Consider the following 12,308-nt stretch of genomic DNA (forward strand, 5'->3'; position numbering starts at 1 on the left):
CAAAATACTAATAATATATATTATAGACAGAATCACATCTCTCTTTTATCCACGTGAAAGCAACATTCAGATAAACCGTACCGTTGGATATCCCAATAACGAAGAAAAAGAATGGGAATTTGATTCCATACGTGTTGCACTTTCACCTTGGCAGATTCAACAACAACAGCTACAATCCCCGAAGCAAATGAAGAACACCCAAGAATATCTTTTACTTTCTCACCGATAACCAATCCAATCCAATCCAACCGACCTTTTCTACAGTTTTTCTGCTACCTTTCTCCTCGTGTCTTCTTCTCACGTCTTCCACGTCTCTTTCGATGGCCGCTTTTCAATTTCCCCCTCCCTACCGACTTCACTATCAAAATCAACCCTTCGTTTATTCCTTTAAAATCCCATTTTCCTAACGACCCATTTCCCCAAATTTTAGTTTTCTTTAGCTATGAGGTTGTATGTTTATGTATTGGAGGCTAAGGACCTTCATGTGAAGGATTCGTTTGTGAAGCTTCGAGTTGGGAGGCGTAAGGCCAAGACGAGGATTATGAGGAATTGCTCTAATCCTGTTTGGAATGAGGAGTTTATTTTCAAGTTTCGTGATGTCGATGATGAACTAGTTGTGTCTGTTTATGAGCACAATGATGAATCTAATTTCTTTCATGCTTCATCGGGTTTGATTGGTCGTGTTCGGATACCCATATGGACTGTTGCTGCTGAGGATTCACAGACCTTGCCGCCCACTTGGTTTGATCTGCGAAGGTCCAAAACTGAGAAATTTATCGATGAAGTTGCTGGTTGGTTTTCTCTGTTTCTTCTATTTCCATTATTGATTATGTATTTCAGGCTTGTTCCTCAGTTTGAATCAATTTGAAGTAATTTGAACTTAATTGCCCTGTTCGTTACTTCATCGTATGTATATGCATGATGTTTGAACTTACTGCTATGGCATTCTTGAGATAGAAAATGAACCATATTGCCTTTGAGCTTTTTGCCTATCGTTATTTTTGCAGGGAAAGTGCTTCTTATTGTCTCATTACATGGAAAAGGCAATGTAATCAACCAATCAAGTGCTACTAATACTAATACTAATCCTAAACCTTTAGATTTGGTTGGCGCCAAATCTTCATCTAGCAAGGCTGTTAAATGGAAGCCTAACAAGAAAACTATTGTGAGTCGTTTGGAGAGGTTGTTTCATAAGAGTGATGAGGACACAAGAACAGATAATTCTTCAGAGTCATCAAGTGCCATGTCTGATACTGAAGAGCGCATTAATGGGCATCTGTCTGAATCTAGCTTTGATGAAGCTATTGAGACATTGCAGCTGAGGAGCAATGGAGAAGAAATGCCAGAAAATTTATCTGGCGGGGTTCTTGTGGATCAGGTATATGTAGTTTCACCAGGTGATTTGAACAGGCTTCTCTTTTCGACAGGTTCACAGTTCAGGAGAGAACTAGCAGAGCATCAGGGAATAACAAATTTAGAAGAAGGAACTTGGTCTTGGAAACGAGGGGATGTACCTTGTCTTTCACGGATTGTATCTTACCGAAAACCTGCAACTAAGGTTGTTGGAGCTATTAATGCTACGGAGGAACAAACCTACGTTAAAGGGGATGGATGGGAATTTGCTGTCTTGGTAAATGTAAATACACCCGAGGTACCATTTGGTAATGCATTCAATGTTGAGTTACTCTACAAGATAATGCCTGGCCCTGAGTTAATTTCTGGAGAAGAGACTTCCCATTTTGTAGTTTCTTGGGGTATGAACTTCCTCCATAGTACAATGATGAAAGGCATGATTGAGAAAGGGGCTCGTCAGGGGCTGGAGGAAAATTTTGTCCAGTTCACTAATCTGCTGGCTCAGCATCTTAAAAGTCCGAATTCTACTGAGTTATTGAACAAAGGTCACGTGTTGTCAGCTTCTGAGAATAACCGCCAATCAAATTTTGAATTGGCCCGCCAATACTTCTGGAATTTCACTGTACTTTCTACCTTGTTCGTCCTGGTATACGTACTTGTGCACATTATTCTTTCCAAGCCTAAAACAACGCAAGGCTTGGAGTTCATTGGAATGGATTTGCCAGATAGTTTAGGAGAACTTGTTACTAGTGGAATTTTAGTCCTTCAGTTGGAACGTGTTTATAACATGGTCTCACATTTCATTCAAGCTAGGTTAAAAAGAGGTACATGAGACTAATTTCTAGCTTATTTATATCTATTTAATATTTCAAAACTATAATACACTTAACTCTCATTCTTGACAGTTTAAGGTAGCATACCTAATTGATCTCGTCTGTCGGTTTGCATTTTTGTAGGAGGTGACCATGGAGTCAAAGGCCAAGGAGATGGATGGATCCTAACCATAGTTCTTTTAGAAGGAGTGAACATTTCATCCTTGGATTCTTCTGGATCCTCAGACCCTTGTGTGGTTTTCACATGCAATGGTAAAAAAAGAACTAGCTCTGTTGAGCTTCAAACTCATGAGCCTCAGTGGAACGGTAAGACATTTTTGTCCCCTCCTTGTTGCCAAGTATTATCAAGGATGAGATTTCTGCCTTCTCAATGTGGATTATTTATTTATTATTTTATTTTGCCAGATTATACTTGTCTTCTCAACCCATAGTTTTCTTGATTAAATTTTCTACTGATCTTAGTATCATATAAGGTTATGATCAGTTAATTAATTCTTCATTTCAATACCAATGATTTGAATTTAACCATAATTTAATTTAATGTGTAGAGATACTGGAGTTTGATGCCATGAAGGAACCACCATCAGTATTATATGTGGAGGTTTTCGACTTTGATGGTCCATTTGACCAGGCTACTTCACTCGGGCATGCAGAGATTAATTTCCTAAAATATAAATCAACTGAACTTGCAGATATATGGGTTCCCCTTGAGGGGAAGCTTGCTCAATCTTCCCAGTCGAAGCTACACTTAAGAATCTTCTTAGAAAATACTGATGGAATTGAAACAATAAGACAATACTTGTCTATGAAGGGAAAGGAGGTTGGTAAGAAGGTAAGCACATTTCTCAACACATCTTTTCCTTTGCCTAGTTGATAAATTGTCAAAGAGATGCATCCACTTCCACTTTTCTGTTGTGTGATACACCTAGCCATCTTTACTTTTATTGGTGCATTCAGTTGTTTATAATCATGATCTTGTACCTCTAACACTAAGCTGGTCTAGTTACTTCAACGGTGGAATCTGGCTAACTTCTTTTCTGGTGCTTTTACAGCTGCATCCTAGGTCACCTTATAGGAACTCAACATTTCAAAAACTTTTCGGTTTGCCAGCAGAAGAGTTTCTTGTCAGCGACTTCACATGCTCCTTGAAAAGAAAAATGCTTCTTCAGGTAGATATTACAACTGCTATGCAAAGTCTTTATGATTTCACAATATAAAAGAAGACTTAATAAAAATATTTAGCGCATGACTATTATGTAGACTTTCTCAATCTATACATAACGGAGAATCCTAATGTTTTAACTAATTTCTTCTGCTGATCATAGAAATGTGAATTAGCAATTATATCTCAGTATACCCATTTGACTCAATAAATGGAATTATCTGTACGTCTTTGGTCTTTTGTTTGCTTGCTCTCAGTCCCATGTGTAGAACTATTGTCTTGTCAGTTGTAACGATCTTGTTGCTTGTGACTCTCTGGTACAGGGGAGATTATTTCTATCTGCCAGAGTCATTGGGTTTTACGCCAACTTTTTTGGACAGAAAACAAAGTTTTTCTTTCTCTGGGAGGACATTGAAGATATACAAGTACTGCACCCCTCCCTTTCCTCTCTAGGTAGCCCATCATTAGTCATAATTCTTAAAAAAGGTCGAGGTCTTGAAGCAAGTCACGGTGCAAAGTCTCAAGATGAAGAGGGTAGACTAAGATTTTACCTCCAATCATTTGTCTCATTCAATGTAGCCAGCAGGTAACGCCATAAATCTCTGTCATGCTTCGTCACGAGAAAGTGGAACTTACTTTCATAGATTTTAAATCCGCTGCGGTGTTCAATATTGGCAGGACGATTATAGGTATGTGGAGAACAAGGACATCGACCCTTGATCAGAAAGCACAGGTTGCTGAAATGTCAAATGATTCCGAAGAAAGGTCAGTTTTGGTGGAAGATATGGAATGTTTTTTGGATGTAGAAGATACAAAGATGTCAAAGTTGTATGTTGCAGAACTTCCTATAAATGTGGGTGATTGGTATTATAATGTTCTTTGTAGAATCTATTGAAGCTTGAAACAAATTCAAGGTTCAATGAGATGGTTCTGCTTTAGTTCCAATAACTATGCCTGAGATTACTAGGAAAGTAAATATTATGTTGGTTGAAAACTCTCTTTCTTGCCACAATGTTTGCAGATAAAATCATTGATGGAGTTCTTTGAGGGTGGCAAACTAGAACACAGGGTGATGGAAAAATCTGGTTGTCTAGACTATGCAACGACACCATGGAAATCCGTGAAACCCGGTCTCCTTGAAAGACGCATTTCTTACCAATTCAATCACGATATTTCAATCTTTGAAGGCAAAGTCACATGCATTCAGCAAAAGTTTCCCATGACAGCAGCAAACACAGGCAGTGGTGAAGAAGAATGGATAGTAAACGAGGTCATGAGCTTGCATGATATACCGTTTGGTGAATGTTTTCGTGTACGTAATGTAACAGGAACATCGCTCATGTCATTGTTTGTTATTGAAACTCTCTTGATGTTGTAAGAAATTTGATCAGTTGGTGTTGTTGTTTGCAGATACATTTTAGGTACCGTTTTGAGGATTGTGAGCTAGCTAAAAATGCTTGCAAATGTGAGGCTTTCTATGGAATCACATGGCTTAAAAGCACGGAGCTTCAGCAGAAGATCACCCAGAACGTAGCTGATGAATTTGGACATAGACTAAAAGAGAAATTTGAACTAATGGAGAGGGAGATTCTTCTTGCAACCTAACAAAATTCTACGTCAACTCTACTTCTGTTTCATTGTCTAATCTAAGTTTTAGTTTGGAATGATTGTAATTCATTGGTAATTTAAAGAAAAATTAATATTAGAACAAAAAAGGGAAAAACCAATTTAGTTTATAATTTGGGGTTCCTCCTTAGTGTGAGTTTTGCTCGTGTCTAATTTCAAAGCTACCAAACCATTCTCTTTGGACACAATGTCAGTAATGCACTCCTAACCAACTGAACATATGATCAGAAAGCACTTTGAGCATTTGATATAATTTATGGGAGGACTTTGATTCCCAAAAATTGTTCATGGAAGTCATCTGGAGCCTTGGTCAGAGTCATTCATAAATAACTTATTTAACAAATGTCATCCATCTCTTTTATTATTCTTATAAATGACTCATTAAGAATGACATTTATCTCTTTTATTATACATATAGGACAAAGATAACATCACTATAAGGTAAGAAATAAACTGTCTATACTGTCTCAAGATTATCACAAAACTCTATGAAACTTGGTAATAAATAATAGCATGATTTTCTATTAAAAAACACTTTGTACTACGAAACAATCATTATTTATAAATCAATTTGTTGGGTTAACTTTATGTTATTATAGAATTTTGGGAATAGATTAAAAAAGTTTTAATTTAAATTGCTTTCCCCTGTTACTTTTTGTTCAATTTACTAAAAGAATTATCAATCTAAATATTATTTCCATCTATGGGTCTATTTCCATCCTATCTTCCCTCCATTTCAATCTCATCATTGGGTTGAAGAAATAAATTTCTCAAAAGTAGTTATCAGGTAGATTGCTGTCTTCATTTAATGCTATGAACTATTAAATAATGAACAAATGTTATTATTTTTCAAAGTGATTTTAGCACACAACACTTAAAAATCTAACAACAAACTATAGTTATTCATATATGATTTGTTTTTTTGTTGGTTTGTTAAAGAAGTTATAAATGAAATGCTATAAACTAATGTAAATAATTTTAAAACTTCAAAATTGAAACTTTATTATGATTACAACTACCACTCTAAGAGGTAAATATTTGGTCATGAAATGTGATAAAAATTTTCAAACAAATAAATTCAAATGTAAACACTTAATTTAGAAATGGGAAATTTGGAAAGTCACTTTCACCAGCAAATTTGATTTAAAATATATATATATTTTTTTTTAAAAAAAGAAAAACTTTTATAGCATTTAATTGCTCTGAAATTTTCTTTCTCTAGAAGAAACCCAAGCAATTTCTTGGTTGATAAGCCAAACAAAGCCCTATTAATTCAAAGCACAAAAATCTGATCGGACTTCAAGGAAGAGTTTTTGAGAGCAATGATTCCGGCTTATAGATAGACTTTTTCCTATTTTTTTCTTTTGATATTTCTTGCAAAGATCCAACTGCCTCTAGTCAGGTTTTAATAGCAAAAACAAAAATCTTTCCATTTTGTTTATTTATTTATTTATTATTATAATCTCTACCCATTTCAATCGCATAGTCGGTTTTTCAGTATTATTTATATATATATATATATCTTTGGTTCTTTCTCTCAGTTTGTATCTTTTGGGCTGCCCCTTTTGGTCGCTCAATTCTGTTGGGATTTTTCTTCTGATGCCATGGAGTCTACTATGGTGATTAAGGTTCGAATTTTCCTCTTTGTTCTATGGGTTTTTTGTCTTGTTGGTTTTCCTTAACGATGATGATGAGGATGATTGTGGCTGTGTTTGTCCTTGTGTTTGTTTATGTGATTGTCTTGTTTTGAGTGTATGCAATTTGTTTTTATTATTATGGGCGGAGGATTGTTAACTTTGTTCGTGATCTCGATCAATTTGAAATTTTTGCTTGCTGGGTGTGAGAGAATTCATAATCAATTCGTTTTAGCGAACCTCTATTTTCCATTTCGTTGGATTATGTTGTTGGTGTCTAACGTTTATATTGTTCTTTGTTTGATTAGAAAATAAGGCAAAAGTTAGATTGAGAATTGGGAAATTGGGGAAGGTTGACTTGAGTTGCTCAATTGTGGGGTATTATGGATTGATGATGCTACGTTCTTAATGATTAATTCCATGTTATTTCAGATTTCGTATCAGTAGGGTTATAGTTCTGACTCTGGAAGTGGGAAATTCGTTGGTGTTTACTGTATTATACCTTAAATCATAACTTTTTAAGGTTTCAATTTTCCAAACCAGTGGGGTTATAGTTGGAAGGCTTTGATTTTCGTCTGTGATATCCATATTTAATGGATGTCTGTTTTTGCATTGTTACGGACGTCTGCTTTCTTCATATATTGTGGTCTTGTTAGAAACAAAATGAACCCGACGTTCATTTTGTTTGCAAGTGCAGCTCGTGTTTGTTTTTTTCCTTTGATTTTTCCATTATCTATTTTTTAAAAAATGCTTAGGTCTGTCTTCACTTAATGAGGTGAATTTCACTTTTTTTGTCTCAAGGTTTATAGCTTCTTTCATTCATAAAGAGACATGGGTTGTTTGATTAACGAGCTGCCTAGTTCTTGAAGAGAGGCCGTGCTTTGAGCATGGATTTTTTATGAATTGGGATGTTATTGCTTTTAGACACCAAGGCTTTTAAAAACATCAGAAGAAAAATCTTATACCAACTTTGTAATTAGTGTGCTCCCCTGAAAATTTTTACAGGTTAGGTATGGAGATATGCTGAGACGCTTCAGTGTAAAAGTAGATGAAAACAATAGATTGGATCTTGACATCAACGGTTTGAGATCAAAAGTAGTTGATCTCTTCAGCTTCTCTTCTGATACTGATTTTATATTGACTTACGTTGATGACGATGGTGATGTTGTCACCCTCGTTAATGGTGATGATCTGGATGAAATGATGAGCCAACACTTGAGTTTCTTGAAAATTAATGTGCATTTGAGAAATAAGGAAAAAGGCCAATCTCATAATAAATCAGATGGAAGTTCTACCCGAATGACACCCGAAAGTTCATTTCAAAATGTTTTTCCTGGTATCTCCGAGGTTTTGAAATCTATGCCAGAGCCCTTGCCAGAATTTTGTTCACAGCTCCTCCTTGACATTGCTTCAAAAGCTGTTGCTAGTCCCGTGCTTTCTGAGCTTGCTCAAAGCTTTATTCGGTTGGGAAACCAAAACTCACACTCAAGTTCTCGGACCTCATCTGTTCCAGAGGTGAGCACACAGAATGTGGCCACTGAGTGTCCAACACCACCCCTAGGCGCAGATTCAAGAGCTTCAAAGAATGATGACTTTCACCAAGAAACTGGGTCAAAATTTCAATGCAGTGGTTTTTCTACTAAAAATAGGAAGATAATTAACAGTGAGAATGTGACAAAGAACACTGGTGAGCCTATTGCTTCTGGACTTTCCATTGGGAAACCAGCTATTGCTGCTCGTTCCAGCAGCTCTTTTGATGGAAAGGAAAAGGAAAAACGCAGTGATGCATTTCTTAAGCTTGGTAACTCACATTGTTCACCTGCAACTTCTGTTGATCGTAGGTTTATTAATGAGTGCCCTTTCAGTGGAATACCTTGGGCTCCTCAACCATATTCGAGAACTGCAGGTATAGAGCCAGTAAGTAGCAGCAGTGGTAACACTGAATCTGCAGGAAGTATGTTCCATAAAGGTCCAATAGTTAACAGCAGTGACTATGTTGGATCTGTGGGAAATATGTTCCATAAAGGTGTTATTTGTGATGGCTGTGGAGCCCGTCCAATTACTGGTCCGCGTTTCAAGTCCCGAGTGTAAGAATGAAAGATGAACCAATCTAAATCAATTAATTTACCTTTCATTTTCCATTGGTATCTGTTTCTAAATACCCCACTTTTTTTTGTCTTCTGGTATTCTTCAGGAAAGATAATTATGATCTCTGTAGCATCTGCTTTGCTAAAATGGGTAACGAGGCTGACTACATTAGGATCGATCGACCTGTCTCTTGCCGCTATCCAAGAATGAAAGCATTCAACCATAGAGTATGCAATTTTGATGATACAGCTTCTAATGCATCCTTTGTTTGTCATAACAATTTGATTTTGGTTTCAACGTCCTTTCTCTCATTGCAGTTTCCATTGTCTGGCCCTCGAATAATCGATCCTTTGAGAAGTTCTGTAAAGCAGACCAAGCTTGATAGTCACTTTGTAGCTGATGTTAATGTATTTGATGGCACTGTGATGACTCCACGTACCCCATTTACCAAGATATGGCGACTGCTTAATAGTGGGACTTCGAATTGGCCCCATGGTTCACAGCTAGTGTGGACTGGAGGACACAAGTTCAGCCATTCATTATCTGTTGAAATCGAGGTAGAAAAATATTATGTAGTTTGATCTTAGTATTTTTCTAAAAGAAATACTTCTAAGACTTTTCTCAAATCATCTCTAGGTTCCTGAGGACGGACTTCCTCCGGGTCAGGAAATTGAAATTGCAGTTGACTTTACTACCCCTCCATTTTGTGGTCAATACACCTCGTACTGGAGTATGGCATCTCCATCTGGCCACAAATTTGGGCAACGTGTTTGGGTTCTTATTCAGGTATTTATTTAATATATGGTCATCTCAGTTTTTCTAGTGCTGTATATAGATTATGCCATAAGTTCATATGATTACACTACCTCATGAACCCAACTTTTTTTGTTTACAAACATGAAGGTTGATGAAGTACTTGGGATACCAGATTCCAATTATTCCCAAGCTTTGGACTTAAATTTACCCCCCATACCCATAAATCCTTCCCAAGAGGGTGTAGAAAAGAATTCAAAGACTCCTGCAGTTTCTGATGGTGTACTTTTCCCCCGTGATTCCATCCCCATCTTCGAACAAGTAAAACCTGATCATAGTCTGTCTCACCCGGATCTACAATTCCTCGTAGATGAGGGTATTCTAGTTGTTGAAGGCCCTGCTGCTACTTCTTCTAAGGATGATAATTTGGGTTCGTCCTGCTCTGCTGTCGACTGTCATGGAGTTCTACCAAGTTCAACCAATGTTCCCTCTAAGTCATGCCCTTTTATTGATTTTCCTGCACCAACTCCTCCTGCAAACCCATTTCCAACACCATCCCCCAAGCTTTCTCCCGCATCATCCGAACATGTCATTGCCAATAATGCCAATAATGGCAATAACGGCAATAACGGCAATAACTTGGTTGAAGAAACTCTTCTTAAAACACTCGAGGATATGGGATTCAAACAGGTTGATCTAAACAAGGAAGTACTAAAGAGGAACGAGTATGATCTAGGAAAGTCAGTGGATGAACTCTGCGGAGTTGCTGAATGGGATCCGATCCTTGATGAGTTGGAGGAAATGGTTAGTAATCTGTTTAGCAAAGTTGCTAATCCTTGATTTCTCAAGTGTTGGTTTATGATTATAATAAAATATATTTGTGTTATAGGGATTCAACGACAAGGAAATGAACAAAAGACTTCTGATGAAGAACAATGGCAGCATGAAGCAAGTAGTGATGGAACTTCTTTATGGGGAGAAGGCTTAGTTGAAGAAAGGGCCCTCAAAAGTCAAAACTATGGATTAGAATGTGAATATATATTGCAAACTAAATAAATCTATGGATATGACACTGTTGTGTTGGCTCTGTTAACTAGGGATGAGTTTCATGTTTTGTTGGAGTGGTCTTTTGAGTCATTTCTAGTTTCTGTTTAATCTGTCTTTTCTCTTTGCAAAGGTACATACATTCCTCTTCTAACTTTTGTTCTATTCAGTTAATATATATTGAAAACCTTTCTGTTTAACTATAAACTCCCTTTTTTTTAAAGCACTTTCTAGCTGAAATGTTTAATTCTCTCTCATTTTGACTATGATTGATTTTTTAATTTTTGAATAAATCATGCTCGTTCAATAATCGTAATCGAAATGTCCATAGCGCTACTACATCATTTGATTCTTCTAACTCATGTAAATCGTAGTGATAGAAATTTTCTAAAATTTAAAAATATTAAATTATACATCAAATTGAGTTTAATTTTTAAAACTACAAGTCTCGTTCTTAAACTACTTAATTTTTTTTACAATTCCCGAATATAGTTGGTGGTCTCAACCCTATCACCAAGATGGTCACTAAGATTATGATCCTTTTCACAAAAGTAAAAAAAAAGTGGACCAGTAGTTTATCTGACTTTATAACAAGATACCATAAACATAAAGTTATCATATCCCATAATCATACTATTAGAACAGTTAATTTGGTCAAAATACACCGAACGTCTTGTTTACAAATATTAAATTAAATTGATTTTAATGATGGACTATATATATTCAAGAAATTAAGAGTAATTTTTCATAATGATTTAATTTAAAAAATACTATGAGTTGGAAAAGAAGTTTGTAAGTTTAATTACTTAAGAAAGAAAAAAAAAAAAAAGAAAAAAACAAGACCTCTGGGTTTCAAAAATTGATAATGAACAAAGTTTCAAATTCAATTCATCGGTTCGAATTCGAACTTGAAATCCCTAATAATTGAATCTCCTGGAAGAAGCCCTATTAAACAAATTCCTCAAACTATTACAACTCTCTCGCCTTTTCCGCTGACTCCGCCCACCGCCGCTCTCAGCTTCCCGGAATCCATCCCCGTCCAGCACCAGCCCCGCCTCTAGCTTCTTCGAAACCGTCACGATCTCATACGAATCCCACAGCGACTGTGCGAAGTCCCATCTCCGATCGCTGACGGTACTAGTCCGGCTCCGAATAGCCTCAATCTTGAACCTAGACGGCATGGGTCTGGAGTTCCGGCGATGGGCATCGAATTCACTAGCAGGCTTTGAAGTGCCGGTGTGGCTGTGCCATGCCTGAGCGACGGCCTTGAGGATTTCGAGATGACGATCGTCGTCATGGAGCTGATGAAGGTCTGGTTTCTTCTTCATAATGTGTGCGCGTGTGTGTGTGTATGTGGGGATTAAGGAATTGAAACTGGGGGCGGGGCCATTGTTTATGATGAGGTTCAATGACAACCTCAAATTTGGGGGTTTCTTCCGAGAGAGATGGGTTTTGATTTTTGGTACTTTTACAGTTAAACACTGTGGACCTTACATTTGGATTTTTGTTCTACTTTCTTCTTCTTCACTCTTCTTCTTCTCTCTAAATTTAGATCATTCGTTTATGATCACCAATTCAATTCTCCGTTGTTAATTCTTTTAAACATGTTTTTGGAATTCTTCAAATTTCCATTCACTATTTAGTGAATACGAATAGTCAAAGATGCAATTTTATTATTTCATTACCATATTTTGGCATTACATGTGTTAGCATTTGAGTTATTTGTGCTTTGAGTTACATTTTTATTGAAAATACACAAATCTAAAAATACTGAAAAATATAAGCATATAATGAATGCAACTTGAGATAACCTCT

The 12,308-nt window shown here is 36.6% G+C and overlaps 3 protein-coding genes across 5 annotated transcripts; 2 read left to right on the top strand and 1 right to left on the bottom strand.

The window, feature by feature from the left end:
- Nucleotides 1-69: 69 nt before the first annotated feature.
- Nucleotides 70-5,267, top strand: LOC101205709 (C2 and GRAM domain-containing protein At5g50170). Of its 2 annotated transcripts, XM_011653438.2 has the most exons (9): nt 70-791; nt 1,008-2,177; nt 2,310-2,492; nt 2,735-3,018; nt 3,239-3,355; nt 3,672-3,934; nt 4,027-4,201; nt 4,370-4,660; nt 4,759-5,267. In XM_011653438.2, exons 1-9 carry the CDS (start codon nt 443-445, stop codon nt 4,951-4,953), a joined length of 3,027 nt encoding a protein of 1,008 aa, XP_011651740.1. In that variant the 5' UTR covers nt 70-442; the 3' UTR covers nt 4,954-5,267. The 2 variants fall into 2 exon arrangements, with proteins under 2 accessions (XP_011651740.1, XP_011651746.1); XM_011653444.2 differs by lacking the exon at nt 4,759-5,267 and having other exon boundaries at nt 443-791; nt 4,027-4,113; nt 4,370-4,597.
- A 923-nt stretch (nt 5,268-6,190) lies between these two features.
- On the top strand, nt 6,191-10,700 carry LOC101205935 (protein NBR1 homolog). 2 transcript variants are annotated; one of them, XM_004152521.3, is made up of 8 exons: nt 6,193-6,376; nt 6,516-6,602; nt 7,614-8,695; nt 8,803-8,923; nt 9,014-9,253; nt 9,333-9,482; nt 9,600-10,253; nt 10,339-10,700. In XM_004152521.3, exons 2-8 carry the CDS (start codon nt 6,579-6,581, stop codon nt 10,435-10,437), a joined length of 2,370 nt encoding a protein of 789 aa, XP_004152569.1. In that variant the 5' UTR covers nt 6,193-6,376; nt 6,516-6,578; the 3' UTR covers nt 10,438-10,700. The 2 variants fall into 2 exon arrangements, with proteins under 2 accessions (XP_031744997.1, XP_004152569.1); XM_031889137.1 differs by having other exon boundaries at nt 6,191-6,376; nt 8,803-9,253.
- Nucleotides 10,701-11,322: 622 nt separating this feature from the next.
- Nucleotides 11,323-12,112, bottom strand: LOC105434938. The gene has a single exon (XM_011653454.2). The coding sequence runs from the start codon at nt 11,819-11,821 to the stop codon at nt 11,411-11,413; it is 411 nt and encodes a 136-aa protein (XP_011651756.1). The 5' UTR covers nt 11,822-12,112; the 3' UTR covers nt 11,323-11,410.
- Between the last annotated feature and the right edge of the window lie 196 nt (nt 12,113-12,308).

The sequence above is a fragment of the Cucumis sativus genome, chromosome 1 (genome assembly GCF_000004075.3).
Source record: "Cucumis sativus cultivar 9930 chromosome 1, Cucumber_9930_V3, whole genome shotgun sequence".
Taxonomy (NCBI): Eukaryota; Viridiplantae; Streptophyta; class Magnoliopsida; order Cucurbitales; family Cucurbitaceae; genus Cucumis; species Cucumis sativus.

Bases quoted from the DNA above. Each gene is read 5' to 3' on its own strand.
- LOC101205709 (XM_011653438.2), top strand. From the start codon at position 443: ATGAGGTTGTATGTTTATGTATTGGAGGCTAAGGACCTTCATGTGAAG. The intron at 3,935-4,026 runs GTAACGCCATAA...CAATATTGGCAG, and splicing joins TCATTCAATGTAGCCAGCAG to GACGATTATAGGTATGTGGA. The intron at 4,661-4,758 runs GTACGTAATGTA...TGTTGTTTGCAG, and splicing joins CGTTTGGTGAATGTTTTCGT to ATACATTTTAGGTACCGTTT.
- LOC101205935 (XM_031889137.1), top strand. From the start codon at position 6,579: ATGGAGTCTACTATGGTGATTAAG. The intron at 6,603-7,613 runs GTTCGAATTTTC...AAATTTTTACAG, and splicing joins AGTCTACTATGGTGATTAAG to GTTAGGTATGGAGATATGCT. The intron at 9,254-9,332 runs GTAGAAAAATAT...AATCATCTCTAG, and splicing joins CATTATCTGTTGAAATCGAG to GTTCCTGAGGACGGACTTCC.
- LOC105434938 (XM_011653454.2), bottom strand. From the start codon at position 11,821: ATGAAGAAGAAACCAGACCTTCATCAGCTCCATGACGACGATCGTCAT.